This window comes from Bos mutus, chromosome 3, assembly GCF_027580195.1.
Source record: "Bos mutus isolate GX-2022 chromosome 3, NWIPB_WYAK_1.1, whole genome shotgun sequence".
NCBI classification, from domain to species: Eukaryota; Metazoa; Chordata; class Mammalia; order Artiodactyla; family Bovidae; genus Bos; species Bos mutus.
In genome coordinates, this window is record NC_091619.1 from 34169721 (window position 1) to 34193355 (window position 23635).

General features: G+C 36.4%; 1 protein-coding gene across 1 annotated transcript in view; it reads left to right on the forward strand.

Annotated features, from left to right (window-relative positions):
• Positions 1–23635, forward strand: part of VAV3 (vav guanine nucleotide exchange factor 3) — a 441372-nt gene that overhangs the window by 377302 nt on the left and 40435 nt on the right. Inside the window, exons 21-22 of the mRNA XM_070367578.1 lie at positions 7870–7935; positions 22350–22384. Coding sequence (XP_070223679.1) covers positions 7870–7935; positions 22350–22384 — 101 coding nt within the window. The remainder of the gene's footprint in view (positions 1–7869; positions 7936–22349; positions 22385–23635) is intronic.

Genomic DNA, 23635 nt, shown 5'->3' on the forward strand with positions numbered 1-23635 from the left:
CTGAACACTGCAGTTAAATGATATCGCTAGCACCTGTTACCCTTCCTGCAGGCCTGTCCCCTTTCTATGACACCATTTTTTTAATGACATTCTCACCTACCAAGCCATGCCCATCTACAAGCCAGCTGCATATTGATGTCATATTAGTTATTCTAAAATATATAATCCCTTTACTGAGACCCTGTGGCCAGTGATAAATTTCAGATATCATAGTCAAGCTGGTTCCTTAGCTTTCTTTCTACTGTGCCCCTTTGTGAGTCTCATGATGCAGGGAGAAGCAGTGCAAAGCTCTCAAGTTAGAGCTTCTGAATTTGAATTCTGGTTCTGTCACTTGTTTCCTTCACCAGGGCTTCCCTGGTGGCTCAGACGGTAAAGCGTCTGCCTGCAATGCAGGAGACCTGGGTTGATCCCTGAGTTGGGAAGATACCCTGGAGAAGGAAATGGCAACCCGCTCCAGTACTCTTGCCTGGAAAATTCCATGGACAGAGGAGCCTTGTAGGCTACAGTCTATGGGGTCGCAAAGAGTTGGACACGACTGAGCCACTTCACTTCACTTCTGTCGCTTGCTAGCTCTGTGATCACGAGTAAATCATTTAACTCCTCTGTGTCTCATTTCTCTCACCTTTAAAATAGGGATAGTAGTTGGACCTACCACAAAGGAGTATTTTAAGGACTAAATGAAACACTCAGATCAGTGTTTAGCATACAGTAGGGGTATAATAAGTGTTACTCATTATTAGACTCTGCTTAAAGGGAATGATTTGCATTTCCTGTGCACATGTTATAATTTCTTAGCCCCAGGCCTTTCTCATGATGTATTTTGTTTTCAGAATATTCTCCTTTTCCATCTCTGTTTGTTTAAACCCTGAATATTTTACATTCCTATGTCCCCTTTTCCATGTAGCTTTCAGGAAAACCCTGAGTACTCAATCTGTCTTTTGAATTTCCATAGCCTTTCCTGTACCTTTTTAACAGTATTTAGCCCTTTTGTTTGTGTGTGCATGTATGTTACTTGCTTAGTCGTGTCTGACTCTTTGGGACCCCATAGATTGCAGCCCACCAGGCCCCTCTGTCCATGAGATTCTCCAGGCAAGAACACTGGAGTGGGTTGTCATTTCCTTCTCCAAAAGGAACCATAGAAAGAAACAAAGTGAAGTTGCTCAGTCGTGTCCAACTCTTTGTGACCCCATGGACTGTAGCCTACCAGGCTCCTCCATCCATGGAATTTTCCAGGCAAGAGTACTAGAGTGGGTTGCCATTTCCTTCTTCAATTTAGCCCTTTCTACTTTGTATTATGTGTATACATAGTTTCTGAAAATATAGGGGAAAACAAAAACTGTCTTATGAATTTTTCTCATGGTCTAACCAAACATTAGATACTGTATTTGTTGACTGAATGAATAAATATTCCATGTGTTCACTTACCTTTTCCCTAATATGCGAATGCAATTGCAGTTTGAGAACCTTGCCGCAACTAGTATCTTCTCTTTGCTTGGTTATGTAATTCATCTCCCTCTATTTTAATCCAATCCTTTCCTCTTCTCTTTTCTCCCCATACCTCTAATTATTCCCCTTTTCTGCTCCACTTACCCTTTCTCCCTTCCACTCTCCTTCCCTCATCTTCTCTTTTCTCTTCATCTTCCTCCTCCTCATTGTCTTTAACTGTGGGTTCCTACTTTTTAAAATTTTCTCTACAAACTCGTTGCCAAGATCTGTAAGAACAAAGGGATACTACTTCAAGACGGAGATCTTTTTCTGATTGTTTTTTTTGTTACTCTTCTTTGTCAAAAATAATAGAGCATGTAGCATCCGATTATAATGCAGCTTACTCATATGAGGTACTGAGAAGCAAGCAATTGTTAAATAGCAAATAAAAAGAAGCCCAATATCTGGACAAGGAGAAATAATCTCACAAGAACATTTTAATTACATGTTATGATTACTGCAGTATGTTTTGCGTATGGTTTGTTTTTCTAGAAAGGGGAAATAATTGTGTCATGAGATTATTTTAAAGAGGAATTTGACTAGTGGCCTCCAAGAATAAATTCTTTTCTTATTGTTAATTTCTCTTTCTTATTTACAATGCTATTTTGAATTACAATCCATTCCTCAAAATCTTAACTGTCCTCTTGCCTTAATCAGTATCCTGTTTCTTCTAAATTTGAAAATCATCTAAAACATCATATCTGTTTCCATTTCCATGGGTCTTGCAATGTCTCATCCTATTTGAGGAACATTCCCATGAGTTCTGTTAGGGATACAAATACCAGTGAAATCTAATTCCTAATTAATTATGAATAATTATTGAACAAAACCAATGTGATCTGCTTGTATTTACAAATGTAAATCTGAAAGATACAGTATGCATGTATTATCTCTACTGTAGGATTGAGGGGTGTGAAGCTAACAAAATTGAATAGTAGATTGGAAAGTCAAACCTGAATTCCTATTTTATAATCATAATCTGAAGCCACATATAAGGTTTAACAATTTTATTTTATTATTTTTTAATGGCACTATATTTCTTTATTTTAATTGGAGGCTAATTACTTTACAATATTGTAGTGTTTTTTGCCATACATTCACATGAATCAGCCATGAGTGTACATGTGTTCCCCATCCTGACCCTCTGTCCCACCTCCTTCCCCATCCCATCCCTCAGGGTCATCCCAGTTCACCAGCCCTGAACACTCTGTCTCATGCATTGAACCTGGACTGACGATCTGTTTTACATATGATAATATGCATATTTCAATGCTATTCTCTCAAATCATCCCACCCTCGCCTTTTCCCAGAGTCCAAAAGTCTTTTCTTTACATCTCTGTCTCTTTTGCTGTCTCACGTATAGGGTCATCATTACTATCTTTCTAAATTCCATATATATGCATTCATATACTGTACTGGTATTTTTCTTTCTGACTTCACTCTGTATAATAGGCTTCAGTCTCATCCACCTCATTAGAACTGATTCAATGCATTCTTTTTAGTAGCTGAGTAATATCCCATGGAAAAGAAATGCAAAAAAGCAAAATGGCTGTCTGGGGAGGCCTTACAAATAGCTGTGAAAAGAAGAGAAGGGAAAAGCAAAGTAGAAAAGGAAAGATATAAGCATCTGAATGCAGAGTTCCAAAGAATAGCAAGGAGAGATAAGAAAGCCTTTCTCAGTGATCAGTGCAAAGAAATAGAAGAAAATAATAGAATGGGAAAGACTAGAGATCTCTTCAAGAAAATTAGAGATACCAAGGGAACATTTCATGCAAAGATGGGCTCGATAAAGGACAGAAATGGTATGGACCTAACAGAAGCAGAAGATATTAAAAGAGGTGGCAAGAATACACAGAAGAACTGTACAAAAAAGATCTTCACAACCAAGATAATTACGATGGTGTGATCACTCATCTAGAGCCAGACATCCTGGAATGGGAAGTCAAGTGGGCCTTAGAAAGCATCACTGCGAACAAATCTAGTGGAGGTGATGGAATTCCAGTGGAGCTATTTCAAATCCTGAAAGATGCTGCTGTGAAAGTGCTGCACTCAATATGCCAGCAAATTTGGAAAACTCAGCAGTGGCCACAGGACTGGAAAAGGTCAGTATTCATCCCAATCCCAAAGAAAGGCAATGCCAAAGAATGCTCAAACTACCACACAACTGTACTCATCTCACTAGTAAAGTAATGCTCAAAATTCTCCAAGCCAGGCTTCAGCAATATGTGAACCGTGAACATCCAGATGTTCAAGCTGGTTTTAGAAAAGGCAGAGGAACCAGAGATCAAATTGCCAACATGCGCTGGATCATGGAAAAAGGAAGAGAGTTCCAGAAAAACATCTATTTCTGCTTTATTGACTATGCCAAAGCCTTTGACTGTGTGGATCACAATAAACTGTGGAAAATTCTGAAAGAGATGGGAATACCAGACCATCTGACCTGCCTCTTGAGAAACCTGTATGCAGTTCAGGAAGCAACGGTTAGAACTGGTCATGGCACAACAAACTGGTTCCAAATAGGAAAAGGAGTACATCAAGGCTGTATATTGTCACCCTGCTTATTTAACTTATATGCAGAGTACATCATGAGAAATGCTGGGCTGGAAGAAGCACAAGCTGGAATCAAGATTGCCAGGAGAAATATCAATAACTTCATATATGCAGATGACACCAACCTTATGGTAGAAAGTAAAGAGGAACTAAAAAGCCTCTTGATGAAAGTGAAAGAGAGTGAAAAAGTTGGCTTAAAGCTCAACATTAAGAAAACTAAGATCATGGCATCTGGTCCCATCACTTCATGGGAAATAGATGGGGAAACAGTGGAAACAGTGTCATACTTTATGTTTTTGGGCTCCAAAATCACTGCAGATGGTGACTGCAGCCATGGAATTAAAAGACACTTACTCCTTGGAAGGAAAGTTATGACCAACCTAGGTAGCATATTCAAAACCAGAGACATTACTTTGCCATCAAAGGTCCATCTAGTCAAGGCTATGGTTTTTCCAGTGGTCATGTATGGATGTGAGAGTTGGACTGTGAAGAAAGCTGAGCACCAATGAATTGATGCTTTTGAACTGTGGTGTTGGAGAAGACTCTTGAGGGTCCCTTGGACTATAAGGAGGTCCAACCAGTCCATTTTAAAGGAGATCAGTCCTGGGTGTTCTTTGGAGGGACTGAGGCTGAAACTCCAATACTTTGGCCACCTCATGCGAAGAGTTGACTCATTGGAAAAGATTTCTGATGCTGGGAGGGATTGGGGGCAGGAAGAGAAGGGGACGACAGAGGATGAGATGGCTGGATGGCATCACCGACTCGATGGACATGAGTTTGAGTGAACTCTGGGAGTTGGTGATGGACAGGGAGGCCTGGCATGCTGCAATTCATGGTGTCGCAAAGAGTTGGACACGACTGAGTGACTGAACTGAACTGAATATTCCACTGTGTATACGTACCACAGTTTTCTTATCCATTCATCTGCTGAAGGACATCTAGGTTGCTTCCATGTCCTGGCTATTGTAAACAGTGCTGCAATGAACACTGGGGTACACGTGTCTCTTTCAATTCTGGTTTCCTTGGTGTGTATGTCCAGCAGTGGGATTGCTGGGTCGTATGCCAGTTCTATTTCCAGTTTTTTAAGGAATCTCCACACTGTTCTCCATAGTGACTGTACTAGTTTGCATTCCCACCAACAGTATAAGAGGGTTCCTTTTTCTCTGCACACTCTCCAGCATTTATTGTTTGTAGACTTTTTGATAGCAGCCATTCTGACTGTCATGAGATGGTACCTCATTGTGGTTTTGATTTGCATTTCTCTGATAATGAGTGATGCTGAGCATCTTTTCATGTGTTTGTTAGCCATATGTATGTCTTCTTTGGACAACTGTCTGTTTAGTTCTTTGGCCCATTTTTTTGATTGGGTCGCTTATTTTTCTGGAATTGAGCTGCATCACTTCTCGGCCTTTTGGCTAAGATCAAGTGGAAATGAGCTGCATGAGCTGCTTTTCTATTTTCGAGATTAATTCTTTGTCAGTTGCTTCATTTGCTTATTTTCTCCCATTCTGAAGGCTGTCTTTTCACCATGCTTATAGTTTCCTTCGTTGTGCAAAAGTTTTTAAGTTTAATTAGGTCCCATTTGTTTATTTTTGCTTTTATTTCCATTACTCTGGGAGGTGGGTCATAGAGGATTGTGCTATGATTTATGTCAGAGAGTGTTTTGCCTATGTTTTCCTCTAGGAGTTTTATAGTTTCTGGTCTTATATTTAGATGTTTAATACATTTTGAGTTTATTTTTGTGTATGGTGTTAGGAAGTGTTCTAGTTTCATTCTTTTACAAGTGGTTGATCAGTTTTCCCAGCACCATGTGTGCAAGAGATCGTCTTTTCTCCATTGCATATTCTTGCCTCCTTTGTCAAAGATAAGGTGTCCATAGGTGCGTGGATTTATCTCTGGGCTTTCTATTTTGTTCCATTGATCTATGTTTCTTTGTTTGTGCCAGTACCATACTGTCTTAATGACTGTTGCTTTGTAGTATAGCCTGAAGTCAGGTAGGTTGATTCCTCCAGTTCCATTATTCTTTCTCAAGATTGCATTGGCTATTCAAGTTTTTTTTTTGTATTTCCATACAAATTGTGAAATTATTTGTTCTAGTTCTCTGAAAAACACCGTTGGTAGGGATTGCATTGAATCTATAGATTGCTTTGGGAAGTATACTCATTTTCACTATATTGATTCTTCTGATCTATGAACATGGTATATTTCTCCATCTATTTTTGTCATCTTTGATTTCTTTCATCAGTGTTTTGTAGTTTTATATATATAGGTCTTTTGTTTCTTTAGGTAGATTTATTCCTAAGTATTTTATTTTTTTCGTTGCAATCGTGAATGGAATTGTTTCCTTAATTTTTCTCTCTGTTTTCTCATTGTTAGTGTATAGGAATGCATGGAATTTCTCTGTTAATTGTATGTCCTGCAACTTTACTCTATTCATTGATTGGCTCTAGTAATTTTCTGGTGGAGTCTTTATGGTTTTCTACATAGAAGATCATGTCATCTGCAAACAGAGTTTTACTTCTTCTTTTCCAATCTGGTTCCTTTTATTCTTTTTCTTTTCTGATTGCTGTGGCAAAACTTCCAAAGCTACGTTAAATAGTAGTGGTGAGAGTGGGCACCCTTCTCTTGTTCCTGACTTTAGGGGAAATGCTTTCAGTTTTTCACCATTGAGGATAATGTTTGCTGTGGGTTTATCATGTATGGCTTTTATTATGTTGAGGTATGTTCCTTCTGTGCCTGCTTTCTGGAGGGTTTTTATCATAAATGGATGTTGAATTTTGTCAAAGGCTTTCTCTGCATCTTTTGAGATAATCATATGGTTTTTATCTTTCACATTGTTAATGTGGTGTATCATATTGATTGATTTGCAAATATTGAAGAGTCCTTGCATTCCTGGGATAAAACCCACTTGGTCATGATGTATGATCTTTTTAATATGTTGTTGTTTTGATGTTCTGTTTGCTAGAATTTTGTTAAGGATTTTTCCATCTATGTTCATCAGTGATATTGGCCTGTAGTTTGTGTGTGTGTGTGTGTGGCATCTTTGGTTTTGGTATTAGGGTGATTGTGGCCTCATAGAATGAGTTTGGAACTTTGCCTTCCTCTGCAATTTTCTGGAAGTGTTTGTGTAGGATAGGTGTTAGCTCTTCTTTAAATTTTTGGTAGAATTCAGCTGTGAAGCCGTCTGGTCCTGGGCTTTTGTTTGCTGGAAGATTTCTGATTACAGTTTCGATTTCCGTGCTTGTGATGGTTCTGTTAATATTTTCTATTTCTCCCTGGTTCAGTTTTGGAAAGTTATACTTTTCTAAGAATTTGTCCATTTCTTCCAAGTTTTCCACTTTATTGGCATATAGTTGCTGATAGTAGTGTTTTATGATCTTTTGTATTTCTGTGTTGTCTGTTGTGATTTCTCCTTCTTCATTTCTAATTTTGTTGATTTGATTCTTCTCGCTTTGTTTCTTGATGAGTCTGGCTAATGGTTCGTCTATTTTATTTATCTTCTCAAAGAACCAGCTTTTAGCTTTGTTGATTTTGGCTATGGTCTCCTTTGTTTCTTTTGCATTTATTTCTGCCCTAATTTTTATGATTTCTTTCCTTCTACTAACCCTGGGGTGCTTCATTTCTTCTTTTTCTAGTTGCTTTAGGTGTATAGTTACATTATTAGTTTTAACAATTTTACAACCTTTCTGCTTATGTTTCCCTTCCTGAGCTATCGTAAGTTAATGCTAGTATTCGGTACAATGTGGAAGTAATTCTGAAGATTTATCTACCATTACAGGATTATCGTTATGGTAAATTTGTTCTCAATATTGGCATTTTTTTTTTCTAATTTAGGGTAGAAATCTAACATCTGGAGAGGTTGGATTTTTTCCGAGTGATGCTGTCAAGCCTTGCCCATGTGTAAGTATGAGTATTTTATTTCTTTCTACTTTATTTTTTGATGCTGTAGTTAATTATACAAGAATGTACAAAGGATATTGGTCTGGTCCCTCATTAACTTATATTTTCTTATTAATAATATTACATACCAAAATCATAACTCCATTATCAGAAAACATTTTTAAATGTTAACGGAATATATGAAAGAGGAACTTTTTAGTATTTTTTTGTTTGTTGGAACAAAACTAAAAATTTTACCAGGTTTTAGAAGGAATAAACTAAAGCTGCCTATCACATATATTGTACTAATTTCCCTTTTCCCTCTGAGGTAAGAATTAAAAGCGAAGGTCGCTCAGTCATGTCCAAGTCTTTGCGACCCCCATAGATTACACAGTCCATGTAATTCTCCAGGCCAGAATACTGGAGTGGGTAGCCTATCCCTTCTCCAGGGGATCTTCCCAACCCAGGAATTGAACCAGTGTCTCCTGCATTGCAGGTGGACTCTTTACCAACTGAGCTATCAGGGAAGCCAAGGTGAGGATCTAATCTATTTCCAGTCACTTTGAGTTACAGAGATATTGCACTTCAACTAGTGTGTTTGAAAGCATGCTAGAAAGCATGAAAGTCCACAGATTCTCCAGTCAAATATCTTACTATTATACATTTTTCTGTGCTCTAGTTTGTCATAACTGTTTATTTAGTGTCATAATGATATTGTCTGAAAACATCAAACACATTAGGCAAATACAAGAAGAGTGAATATTTACTCAAATATTATTATGGATGAATGTCACATAAAATGTACTCCCTAATGCTTCATGAAATTTATAAATTTCTATTTAGCATAATATTTAATCATCAGAATTTGATGTTTAGAGTAGATTTTTATATGAAACTTTAAGTTTTTAACTCTAAGTAAATGAAATTTTTTTCCTGATACTAATATAATGCAATTAATGGTTTGGAGGGAATAAAAACCTTGAACTATCTTGCTTGCCAAATTTTGGTCCTTCTGAGATTTCTAAACTGAACATTCTTTTTAATATTAATTAATAATGGGAATGTCTGCCATCCTTGACCTCAGATGTAATCTGAAGAATAATTTACTCAACTCATTCAAGATTAATTAAATTTCAAAAGCAAAATGAATATAAAAAAAGGTCTTGCTATTTCTGTTGGCTCTATGATCCAATTTCATATATTATTTAGCCTGTTATATCTTGAAAAAAATCACTGAAGCTTGATACCATTCATTTTATTAGATAAGCAAAAATGATTGTTTAGCCAGTTTTCTGTCATTTATATGAACATCATTAAGTCTTCCTATGCTTAAAGAAATGATATTTATATGTAGGCATGTAGCCGAAAATTAAGATTTGGAAACCTAAAGACATCAACTGGGTTTCCCTGGTGGCTCAGATGGTAAAGAATATGCCTGCAATGTGGGATACCTGGGTTTGATCCCTGGGTTGGGAAGATCCCCTGGAAGAGGGCAAGGCAACCCACTCCATTATTCTTGCCAGGAGAATCCCCAGGGACTAGAGCCCTGATGGGCCACAGTCCGTGAGGTTGCAAAGAGTCAGACACAACTGAGCAACTAAGCACAGCAAAGACATCAAATCAAAACTACTAAGCATTTCATGTCCCACATACTGTTTACCTTCCACAGCTCCTTGAATATAGCATAAAATGAGCATTTGAAGTTTTATTTTAGGAATAGTCTATCACAGAGCAGGTATTTAACATATTTTTGTTGTATGAATGAGCAAAGGAGTGAAAAAACAAACAAAGTCCCTAACTCAATGTAGGCAGTTATCAGTGGCAGATACTAATTGAATCAGCTTGTAGGATCATAGTGAATGGTATTTGGTGAACTGGTTACTGGAAAAAGAAATATGCTTAGGATTTTAAGCTGATAAAGAGTTGTAGGAACACACAATTATGAGTTGGATTACCAACTAAATATAATTGTTTTTATAGCTTAAAATTAATAAATAGCTATTAAAATTTTACTGTTTTACTTAGTGATATTATAGATTCATTTGTTGGTTGTAGGTCAAATTAAGGTAAATATTTAGAAGGAGGGAAAACACAGGAAGAACATAAAAGAGACAGTTTTATTACTTCTGCCAATATGATACTTGGAGACAAAGCCTGGAGCTACAGCACAAGGTAGACTTGGGTATCTCTGAATTCCAGAGCCTTCAGTAGGTGAATGAGAAGAAAACGATCTTACAGAAGATGATATGCTTATCTTTGCTTGGGCCTTGATTAGAAAGAAAAAGAAAGCATTTGGTTGGAAAGGAAAAAAAAATTTTTTTTCTCTCCCCTAAGAATTTTTATATTTAGGTCTTTAATCCATTTTGAGTTTATCTTTGTGTGTCATGTTAGAAAGTATTCTAATTTCATTCTTTTACATGTAGCTGTGCAGCTTTCCCATCACCACTTATTGAAGAGACTATCTTTTCTCCATTGTGTATTCTTGTCTCCTTTGTCAAAGACAAGGTGCCCATAGGTGCATGGATTTATCTCTGGGCTTTCTGTCTTGTTTTATTGGTCTATATTTCTGCTTTTGTGCCAGTACCATACTGTCCTCTAAAGAATTCTTAACTTTAAATCCAAAGACCACACATGTGAGGGGTTGGAAGTCATAGTACCTTTGTGACCTAAATAATTCTAAGCTAGAAACAGTAGAGCATACATATTTATTGATAATTACCTTAAACATAAACAGATTAAATATTCCAACCAAAAGATGTAGACTGGCTGAATGGATACAAAAACAAAACCCATATACATGCTGCTTTTAAAAGACTCACTTCAGATCTAGGGACACATACAGACTGAAATTAAGGGGATGGACATATTTTTTTCCATACAAAGGGAATCAGAAGAAAACTGGAGTAGCTATACTCGTATCAAACAAAATAAGGCTTTAAAACAAAGACTATTATAAGAGCAAAGAAGGACACAATGATCAAGGATCAATCCAAGAAGATAAAACAATTGTAAATTGGATAGGAGGATGTCAATATATGAGGCAAATACTAACAGCCATAAAAGGAGAAACCAACAGTAACACATTAATAGTTGGGGGACTTAACACCCCACTTTCATCAATGGAAAGATCATCTAGACAGAAAATCAATAAGGAAGCACAAGCCTTAAATGACAGAGTCAACCAAGGGACTTAATTGATATTTATAGAGCATTCCATCTAAAATCATCAGGATATACATTCTTCTTAAGTGCACATGAAACATTCTCCATATTTATAACATGCTGGGCCACAAGGAGAGCCTAGGTAAGTTTAAGAAAACTGAAATCATATCAAGCATTTTTTCTGATCACAGCACTATGAGATAAGAAATAAATTACCAGGCGAAAACAACTGTAAAAAACACAACACTTGGAAGCTAAACAATATGCTAGTAAACAACCATTGGATTTCTGAAGAAATTAAAGAGGAAATAAAAATATACAGTGACAAACAAAAATGAAAGCATGATGTTCAAACTATGAGATGAAGCAAAAGTAGTCCTAAGACAAAAGTTCATAGCAATACAATCTTACTTCAGGAAACAAGAAAAATCTCAAACAACCTAATCTTACGCCTAGAGCATCTAGGAAAAGAGGAAAAAACAAAACTCAAAGTTTCCTTTTAGAAGGAAAAAATCATAAATATCAGAGATGAAGAAATAGAAGAAATAGAGATGAAGAAACAATATAAAAGATCAGTGAAACTAAAACCTTGCTCTTTAGAAAGATAAACAAAATTAATAAACCTCTAGCCAGACTCAGCAACAAAAATGGGGAAGGGTTCAAATCAATAAAATTAAAAATGTAAAAAGAGAAGTTACAACAGACAGCACAGAAATACAAAGGATAATGAAATGCCAACAAAATGGACAACCAAGAAGAAATGGACAAATCCTTAGGAAGGTACAATATCCTTAGACTGAACCAGGAAGAAAGAGAAAATATGAACAGACAAATCACAAGTACTGAAATTGAAACTGTGATTTAAAAAACAAAAACAAAAACTCCCAGTAAACAAAAGGCCAGGAACAGATGGCTTCACAGGCAAATCTTACCAAACATTTAGAGAAGAGTTAATACCTATCCTTCTGAAACCCTTCCAAAAATTGCAGAGGGAGGAATACTCCCAAGTTCATTCTATGAAGCCACCATTACCCTGATAAAGTTAGACAAAAATGCTGCAAAAAGAGGCAATGTCACTGATGAACACAGACATAAAATCCCTCAACAAAATACTAGCAAACTGACTCCAATAATATATTAGAAGTATCATATAGCATGGTCAAGTGGGATTAATCCCAGGAATGCAAGAGTTTTTAAATATGCACAAATCAGTGTGATACACTACATAAACAAATTGAATAAAAACCATATGATCATCTCAATAGATGCAGAAAAAGCCTTTGAAAAAGTCAACACCCATTTATGATAAAAACTTTCCAGAAAGTGGTCACTGATGGAACATATTTCAACATAATAAAGGCCATATATGATAAACCTGCAGCTAGCATCATACTCAGTGGGGAAAAACTGAAAGCATTTCCTCTAAGATCAGGAATACGGCAAGGATATCATTTTTGACACTTGTGTTCTACACAGTTTTGGAAGTCCTAACCACAGCAGTCAGAAAAGAAAAAGAACCAATACAATATTGTAAAGTTAAAAAATAAAATTAAATTAAATTTAAAAAAAAAAAAAAAGAAAAGAAAAAGAAATAAAAGGAATCCAAATTGGGAAAGAAGAAGTAAAATTGTCACTATTTGCAGATGACATGATATTGTATGTAGAAAATGCTAATGATGCTACCAGAAGACTGCTAGAGCTCATCAGTGAATTTGGTAAAGTTGCAGGATACAAAATTAATACACAGAAATCTACTGCATTTCCATACACTAATAACAAAAGAATAGGAAGAGAAATTTAAAAAACAGTTCCATTTACCATTGCATCAAAAAGAATAAAATGCTTTGGAAGAAACATATCTAAGGAGGCAAAAGCCTATACTCCAAAAATTATAAGACCTGATGAAAGAAATCAAAGATGACAAACAGATGGAAAGATATACCATGTTCTTAGACTGAAATAATCAATATTGTTAAAATGACTATACTACTCAAGGCAAACTACAGATTCAGTGCAATCCCTATCAAATTACCAATGGCATTTTTCATATAATTAGGACAAAAAAAATTTAATTTGTATGAAAACACAAAAGACCCTGAATAGCTAAAGCAATCTTGATAAAGAAAAAGAGTCGGAGGAATCAGGCTCCCTGACTCCAGACTATTTACTATAAAGCTACAGAAATCAGAACAGCTTGGTACTAGCACAAAAACAAAATTATAGATTACTGTAAAAGGACATAAAGTCTAGAGATAACCCCGCTCAGCTATGGTCACCTATTCTATGACAAAGGAGACCAGAATATTCAGTGGTGAGGAGAAAGTCTCTTCAATAAGTGGTACTGGGAAAACTGGAAAGCTACATGTAAAAGAATGAAATTAGAATATTCTCTAAACTATACATAAAAATAACCCATTTAAAATGGGTTAAAACTCAAATGTAAGACTGAATACTATAAAACTCTTAGTGGAAAACATAGGCAAAATACTCCTTAGCACAAATCACAGCAACAACTTTTTTGATCCTCTTAGAGTAATGGAAATAGAAACAAAAATAAGCAAATGGAACCTAATTAAATTCAAAAGCATCTGCACAGCAAAGGAAATCTTAAAAAAATGAGAAGGTAACCCATAGAATGGGAGAAAATATTTGCAAATGATTTGACTGACAAAAGATTAATCTCCAAAATTTACAAATAGTTCATGCAGCTCAATATCAAACAACAACCTAATCTATCAATAAGCAGAAGATCTAGTACTCATTTCTGCAAAGAAGACATATAGATGGCCCAAAGACACAGCATCACTATTAGAGAAATGCAAATCAAAGATGCTCAACATCAGTAATTATTAAGAGGAATGCAAATCAAAACTATCATACAATGAGATATCACCTCACACCAGTAAGAATGGCCATCATCAAAGTCTACAAATAATAAATGCTGGAGAGGGTGTGGAGAAAAAGGGAACCCTCCTACACTATGGATATTGTTGCAGCCATTATGGAATTATGTATGGAGGTTCCTTAAAAACCTAAAAATGGAGTTACCATACCAAGCAATCCCACTCCTGGGCATATATCCAGAGAAAACCATGGTTCAAAAAGATACATGCATCCCAATGTTCATTGCAGCACTGTTTGCAAGAGCCAGAACATGGAAGCAACCGAACTGTCCACTGACAGAAGAATGGACAAAGAAGATGTGGCACATATATGCAATGGAATATTTCATAGTCATTAAAAAAATGTAATAATGCTATTTACAGCAACATGGATCAACCTGAAGATAATCATATTAAGTCAGACACAGAAAGACAAATATCAATGATATTGCTTATATGTAGACTCTAAGGGAAGAAAAAAAGAATTTAGTTACAAAACAGGAACAGACTCACAGAATTAGAAAACAAACTTACGTTTACCATGGGAAAGGGTGGGATGGGGAGGTATAATTGGGAGTTTGGGATTGATATATACACACTGTTACTTTTAAAATAAATAAGCAACAGGATTATACTGTATAGCACAGGGAACTCTGCTCAATACTCATAACAACCTAAATGGGAAAAGAATTTTAAAAAGAATAGATGCGTGTATAACTGGATCACTTTGCTGTACACATGAAACTAACACAACATTGTTAATCAATAATACTCAAACATAAAATAAAAATTTAAAAGAAACATAAGATGATTACACATTGACTTATTTTCTCAATGCAAGTACCCATCTCTCTAGATTCGTACCGCAAACAATTTCTACAGATAAAGTTACAGGGATTATAAATTCACAATTTGAAATCATTACATTTATGAGGAAATAAACGCATCTTAAGGAAAAATCAACAAAACAATAACATGAGGAATTATATTCACAAGGATAGCAGATAATTCAATTATCAGATACTAAGTTCAAAACTGTATATTTAATATGGTTGAAGAAATTAAAGGGGCATACTCCATTACCAAGTAGGCTTTATCCCAGGGATGTAAGGATTCTTCAATATCCACAAATCAGTGTAATACACCACATTAACAAGTTGAAAAATAAAAGCCATATGATTATCTCAGTAGATGCAGAGAAAGCCTTTGACAAAATTCAACATCTATTTATGATAAAAACTCTCCATAAAGCAGGAATAGAAGGAACATACCTCAACATAATAAAAGCTATATATGACAAACCCACAGCAAACATTATCCTCAATGGTGAAAAATTGAAAGCATTTCCCCTGAAGTTAGGAACAAGACAAGGGTGTCCACTCTCACCATTACTATTCAACATAGTTTTGGAAGTTTTGGCCACAGCAATCAGAGCAGAAAAAGAAATAAAAGGAATCCAAATTGGAAAAGAAGAAGTAAAACTCTCACTGTTTGCAGATGACATGATCCTCTACATGGAAAACCCTAAAGACTCCACCAGAAAATTACTAGAGGTAATCAGTGAATATAGTAAAGTTGCAGAATATAAAACCAACACACAGAAATCCCTTGCATTCCTATACACTAATAATGAGAAAATAGAAAGAGAAATTAAGGAAACAATTCCATTCACCATTGCAATGAAAAGAATAAAATACTTAGGAATGTATCTACCTAAAGAAACAAAAGACCTGTATATAGAAAACTATAAAACACTGGTGAAAGAAATCAAAGAGGACACTAATAGATGGAGAAATATATCATGTTCATTGATCAGAAGAATCAATATAGTGAAAATGAGTATACTTCCCAAAGCAATCTATATCCCAATGCAATCCCTATCAAGCTACCAATGGTATTTTTCACAGAGCTAGAACAAATAATTCCACAATTTGTATGGAAATACAAAAAAACCTCGAATAGCCAAAGCAATCTTGAGTAAGAAGAATGGAACTGGAGGAATCAACCTGCCTGACTTCAGGCTCTACTACAAAGCCACAGTCATCAAGACAGTATGGTACTGGCACAACAACAGAAATATAGATCAATGGAACAAAATAGAAAGCCCAGAGATAAACCCACGTACCTATGGACACCTTATCTTTGACAAAGGAGGCAAGAATATGCAATGGAGAAAAGACAATCTCTTTAACAAGTGGTGCTGGGAAAACTGATCAACCACTTGTAAAAGAATGAAATTAGAACACTTTGTAACACCATACACAAAAATAAACTCTAAATGGATTAAAGATCTAAACATAAGACCAGAAACTATAAAACTCTTAGAGAGAGAACATAGGCAAAACACTCTCCGACATACATCACAGCAGGATCCTCTATGACCCACCTCCCAGAATATCGGAAATAAAAGCAAAAATAAACAAATGGGATCTAATTAAAATTAAAAGCTTCTGCACAACAAAAGAAACTATAAGCATGGTGAAAAGACAGCCGTCAGAATGGGAGAAAATAATAGCAAATGAAGCAACTGACAAACAACTAATCTCAAAAATATACAAGCAACTCCTGCAGCTCAATTCCAGAAAAATAAACGACCCAATCAAAAAATGGGCCAAAGAACTAAATAGACATTTCTCCAAAGAAGACATACATATGGCTAACAAACACATGAAAAGATGCTCAGCATCACTCATTATCAGAGAAATGCAAATCAAAACCACAATGAGGTACCATTTCACGCCAGTCAGAATGGCTGCGATCCAAAAGTCTACAAGCAATAAATGCTGGAGAGGATGTGGAGAAAAGGGAACCCTCTTACACTGTTGGTGGGAATGCAAACTAGTACAGTCACTATGGGGAACAGTGTGGAGATTCCTTAAAAAACTGGAAATAGAACTGGCATACAGCCCAGCAATCCCACTGCTGGGCATACACATCGAGGAAACCAGAATTGAAAGAGACACGTGTACCCCAATGTTCATCGCAGCACTGTTTATAATAGCCAGGACATGGAAGCAACCTAGATGTCCTTCAGCAGATGAATGGATAAGAAAGCTGTGGTACATATACACAATGGAGTATTACTCAGCCATTAAAAAGAATACATTTGAATCAGTTCTAATGAGGTAGATGAAACTGGAGCCTATTATACAGAGTGAAGTAAGCCGGAAAGAAAAGCACCAATACAGTATACTAACACATATATATGAATTTAGAAAGATGGTAATGATAACCCTATATGCGAGACAGCAAAAGAGACACAGATGTATAGAACAGTCTTTTGGACTCTGTGGGAGAGGGAGGCAGGGGATGATTTGGGAGAATGGCATTAAAACATGTATAATATCATGTAAGAAATGAATCACCAGCCCAGGTTCGATGCAGGATACAGGAAGCTTGGGCCTGGTGCACTGGGATGACCCAGAGGGATGGTACGGGGAGGGAGGTGGGAGGAGGGTTCAGGATGGGGAACACATGTATACCCGTGGTGGATTCATGTTGATGTATGGCAAAACCAATACAATATTGTAGAGAAAAAAAAGTAAAGGGGGAATAAAAGTCTGAGAGGATATTTAATGTTTGGGCATACTTGAAAAGAATCAAGTACACTAATTGAAATGAGAACCTTAATGGAAATATTACAAAATTTATTAGACTCGAGTAGAAAATTAGAAGAAAAATCTGAAGAAATTTCTCAGTGAACAATCCAGAAAGATTAAGATATGGAGAATGTAAGATAATGGAGTGATAAAGTTCAAATGCATCTTATTGAAACACTATAGATAATTGTGGGAAAGCAATGTTCAAATAATGGCTTAGAATTTTCCAGGATTTATGATAAAGATAAGTGTATATTAAAGTTAATGAATACCTAGATACATTTTAGTGAAACTTCAGAACATCAAAGACAAAGTGAAAATATTAAAATGAACCTGAGATAAAACTATCAAGGGTTGATGATTAAACGTAACAAACAACAGTGAGAGCTTCTAGTTCTGGTCACTGTCAGGTAGCTCCTATTGGATCAATCCTCCCACAGAAAATAACTACAAACTCTGTAGTCTCACACACACACACACACACACACACACACACATATATATGATTCTGTGTGTGTATGTATATATGCACCATGCAGGGTGGTTAAAATTCAGATATAATAGAAACCTCACAGTATTACTGGTTTAAAGTGGCAGAATGTAGAGTTTGAAATAAACACAAGCTGGAAAGGGAGATAGGAAATCTTAGGACAGGAAAGACAGAGGTTGCAGTTGGGGTTCAAACAAATTAACTGCCTACTTTAAGAAATATCACACTCTTTGTAAGAGCATAACTGAATTCAGAGCCTCTACAACATTCTCATTCAAATTGTCCAAGATACTAAATAATGAGTATACAAACAAACAGGAAAATATGAACCACACTCAGCAGAAAAGGCAATTAAAGGATAACAACCCTCAGATGTCCCAAATGATGGAACCTGCAGGAAAGGATTTTTTAAATAACTATTATAATTGTGCTCAAGGACAAAAAGGAAAATAGAGTTGGCTCTAGAAACGTGCAGAGGTTAGGGCCCTGACCCTCCAAGCAGTGGAAAATCTATCTATAACATATAGTCAGCCCTCTATATCTACACTTCCTCCATATCTGTGGTTCTACCTTCACGGATTCAACCAAATGCAAATCGTATAGTATGGTAGTATTTACTATTGGAAAAAATGCACAAGTAAGTGGACCCCTGCAGTTTAAACTCATTTTGTCCAAGGGTTAACTATATGTTTATAATGAATGGACAGGAAACCTCAGCAAACAGGAACTATAAAATAGAAACAAATTGAAATTTTATACAGTGAGATTTCAATATTTGAAACAGTAAGAATAATATGTTCAAAGTTTTGAAGAAAATTAGAAATCTAATCTATCTAGAAAACTGTCTTTCTTTAGTAAGGATGAAATAATGACATCTCTAGCCTAACAAACACATTAAGTTCACTTCTGTCTCATCTAGCTTTTACAAGATGTACTTAGGAAGAAGAGTGTAGCTTATGTATAATTTCACATGCATGCAGTATTTCCAATAAAACTTTTTAAAAATTCTATATCTGTAGCAGAAGTTTAACAATGGAAACAGCCTATGATGAAGGCATAAAAAGGCATTGGGGGAAAACTATTAAAAAAATTATTTATAGCTTTTCTATGTGAGATATTCATCCAAAGGCCCAAAGTATACATGAAAGAAAGGGGGAGGGCTCATGTGAGATTAAAAAGGACAGGATTCTACTCTCATGAAGGGGATCATAGCTGAGAAACACATAGCTGGCTCATCAGACATCAGAATGCACTCACTGTAGAAAGAATAAGATCCAGGCGGACACATCAGGAGTGAAGAGCATCAGATGCCCATTCTGCTTTAGAATTTTATGTTACCCTTAACTTTTATGGCTCCTTCCCAGCCAAGAAAATACACAGCCAAAATATGTTGAAGCTGTTTACCTCCTCCCTCCCTCCTCTTTTTCTCTTTTCGTTGTTGTTCCCAGAAAGAGAGACTGTGTTATGAATAAACATACATTTAAAGAATACAAAGAGGTAGAGGGAAGGAGGAAAAAAAATTTTTTTCCCTTTCAGACTTTAGAGGCCATCTATATCTTATCAAAACAGAAACAAAGATTGATTTCTATTTGTGAAAATAAAATCGTATAAGAAAATATTTACAGGATTTGAATGACAGGAAGTGTCATTTACTTTCAATACTATTTGCTGTATATCAGGATCTTTCATGGTGCTGAAGCTTAAAATGTAATCCATCAGTTCAGTTCTGTCGCTCAGTCGTGTCCGATTCTTTGCGACCCCATGAATCTCAGCATGCCAGGCCTCCCTGTCCATCACCAACTCCTGGAGTTCACTCAAACTCACGTCCATTGAGTCGGTGATGCCATCCAGCCATCTCATCCTCTGTCGTCCCCTTCTCCTTCTGCCCCCAATCCCTCCCAGCATCAGAGTCTTTTCCAATGAGTCAACTCTTCCCATGAGGTGGCAAAGTATTGGAGCTTCAGCTTCAACATCACTCCTTCCAATGAACACCCAGGACTGATCTCCTTTAGAATGGACTGGTTGGATCTCCTTGCAGTCCAAGGGACTCTCAAGAGTCTTCTCCAACACCACAGTTCAAAAGCATCAATTCTTCGGCACTCAGCTTTCTTCAGAGTCCAACTCTCACGTCCATACATGACCACTGGATAAACCATAGCCTTGACTAGACGGACCTTTGTTGGCAAAGTAATGTCTCTGCTTTTGAATATGCTATCTAGGTTGGTCATAACTTTCCTTCCAAGGAGTAAGCGTCTTTTCATTTCATGGCTGCAATCACCATCTGCAGTGATTTTGGAGCCCAAAAACATAAAGTCTGACACTGTTTCCACTGTTTCCCCATCTATTTCCCATGAAGTGATGGGACCAGATGCCATTATCTTCATTTTCTGAATGTTGAGCTTTAAGCCAACTTTTTCACTCTCCTCTTTCACTTTCATCAAGAGGCTTTTTAGTTCCTCTTTACTTTCTGCCATAAGGGTGGTGTCACCTGCATATCTGAGGTTATTGATATTTCTCTCGGCAATCTTGATTCCAGCTTGTGCTTCTTCCAGCCCAGTGTTTCTTACGATGTGCTCTGCATATAAGTTAAATAAGCAGGGTGACAATATACAGCCTTGATGTACTCCATTTGGAACCATTCTGTTGTTTCATGTCCAGTTCTAACCGTTGCTTCCTGACCTGCATATAGTTTTCTCAAGAGGCAGGTCAGGTGATCTGGTATTCCCATCTCTTGAAGAATTTTCCACAGTTTATTGAGATCCACACAGTCAAAGGCTTTGGCATAGTCAGTAAAGCAGAAAGAGATGTTTTTCTGGAACTCTTTTGCGTTTTCCATGATCCAGCGGATGTTGTCAATTTGATCTCTGGTTCCCCTGCCTTTTCTAAAACCAGCTTGAACATCTGGAAGTTCATGGTTCATGTACTGCTGAAGCCTGGCTTGGAGAATTTTGAGCATTACTTTACTAGTGTGTGAGATGACTGCAATTGTATGGTAGTTTGAGCATTCTTTGGCATTGCCTTTCTTTGGGATTGGAATGAAAACTGACCTTTTCCAGTCCTGTGGCCACTGCTGAGTTTTCCAAATTTGCTGGCATATTGAGTGCAGCACTTTCACAGCATCACCTTCCAGGATTTGAAATAGCTCAACTGGAATTCCATCGCCTCCACTAGCTTTGTTCGTAGTGATGCTTTCTAAGGCCCACTTGACTTCACATTCCAGGATATCTGGCTCTAGGTGAGTGATCACACCATCATGATTATCTGGGTCGTGAAGCTCTTTTTTGTACAGTTCTTCTGTGTATTCTTGCCACCTCCTCTTAATATCTTCTGCTTCTGTTAGGTCTATACCATTTCTGTCCTTTATCGAGCCCATCTTTGCATGAAATGTTCCATAGGATAACATATTTAAGTATTGATAACTTTAGAGATGTTCTGACCAGAAGGATAGTTTTTAAATTATAACTCTTAACCTGGAAGGTCAAAACAGTAATAGCCCATTATGAAAATGGACATAGCACAGATATATTCATATTGACCATACTTCAGTTACACTTGAGAGTAACAGCATTTTTAATCACCTAATGTAAATGGACTCAATGTAAATACTATAGAATACATACATCAAAGATTCAGGTGATTCATGAAGATTAAGTAGTATGCATATAATTTGTTATTTTATGAATATTAGTGTGCCTTCTTTGACTTTGTTCATTTTCTACTTGCAGTTAGCAACTGGAAGTTTTCTTTTTATTTGCATAGAAAATGTAGTTTTTCTCTTTTGTAAAGCTACATAGGAAAAAAAGGTAAAACTGAATATTTCCCATGACATTTCATAAAAAAAACAGGTCTTCCAGTTGGTAGACTTCTAAACTAGAGTTTAAAATTTATGTTACATAATAAGAGTCTATATCTAGTGTATATTGTTTATTTTGCCTGATTTTCCAATGTCTTGGGAAAGCAGAGTGCTATTAGGTTTTCCTAACATTTTCATTTTAACTTTCTATGAAAAGATTAAACTGCCTTGAAAATTAATACCGAAAGATTCCAATTCATATTTTCTTGTTATCTCTTTCTTGAGAGGTAAAGTGGCAATAAAATGAATGAAAGAATTAAAGTGAAATGAATTATTTTCTACTTATCTAAATATACTGTGATTCGCACTATATAATATTGCCAATGATAGTTCTAGGACTGTGCTATTTAGGCTTTTATAGAGCTGAGTTAGCTGAACTGAATTAATGATTGATTTCTAAAAGCTTCCCTTAAGTAATATTAATCTATTTTTGCCTTTTTATATCCTAGGTGCCCAAACCAGTAGATTATTCTTGCCAACCCTGGTAAGTATTAAAAATGTTTATGTCGCTGAGTTGAAATACCATACCTTTAGCTCAAGGACGGCTTAAATGTGGGAGTAGTAAACTACATTCCATTTCTGTTTGTCCTGGCTAAAGATGTTTTCACATGTAACAGAACACCATAATGAATTTATATACTACTGAGCTTTTCCATATCTTTATCAGAGAGTGGTGCATGTGAGTACAAGTGCAAGTACTTGGCTGTAAATCCAAAGTTTATCATCGCCAAAAGTGGAATGGGACATGGGCAAATATGCATATTGTATTTTAGAATAGGTTTCATGAAATTGAGAGGGGGGGCGGAATGTATAATTTCATTGTCTGAAACAAAAACTTAGCCCAGAAAGGATTGTTGTTGTTTAGTTGCTAAGTCGTGTCTGACTTTTGCAACCCCACGGACTACAGCACACCAGGCTTTCCTGTCCTTCACTATCTCCCAGAGTTTGCTCAAATACATGTCCATTGAATCAGTGTCATTCTCTGTAGCCACCTCCTCCTGCCCTCAATCTTTCCCAGCATTAGAGTCTTTACCAATGAGTTGGCTCTTTGCATCAGGTGGCCGGAGTATTGGAGCTTCAGCTCCATCATCAGTCCTTCTAATGAACATTTAGGGTTAATTTCTTTTAGGATAGACTGTTTTGATCTGCTCACAGTCCAAGGAACTCTCAAAAGTCTTCTCCAGCACCACGATGCAAAAGCATCAATTCTTCAATTTTCAGCCTTCTTTATGGTCCAACTCTCACATCCATACCTGACTACTGGAAAAACCATAGCTTTGACTATACTTTTCCTCCATCTATTTGCTATGATGGGACCAGATGCCATGATCTTTGGTTTTTGAATGTTGAGTTTTAAGCTAGTTTTTTCCCTCTCTTCTCTCACTCTCATCAAGAAGCTCTTCAGTTCCTCTTCACTTTCTGCCATTAAAGTGGTAGCATCTTTATATCTGAAGTTGTTGATATTTCTCCTAGCAATCTTGATTCTGGCTTGTGATTCAGGCAGCCCAACATTTCATGTGATATACTTTACATATAAGTTAAATAAGCAGGGTGACAATATACAGCTTTGATGTACTCCTTTCCCAGTTTTGAACCAGTACAGTGTTACATGTCCAGTTCTAACTGTTGCTTGTTGACATGCATACACGTTTCTCTGAAGATAGATAAGGTGGTCTGGTATTCCCATCTCTAAGAACTTTTCACAGTTTGATGTGATTTACACAGTCAAAGGCTT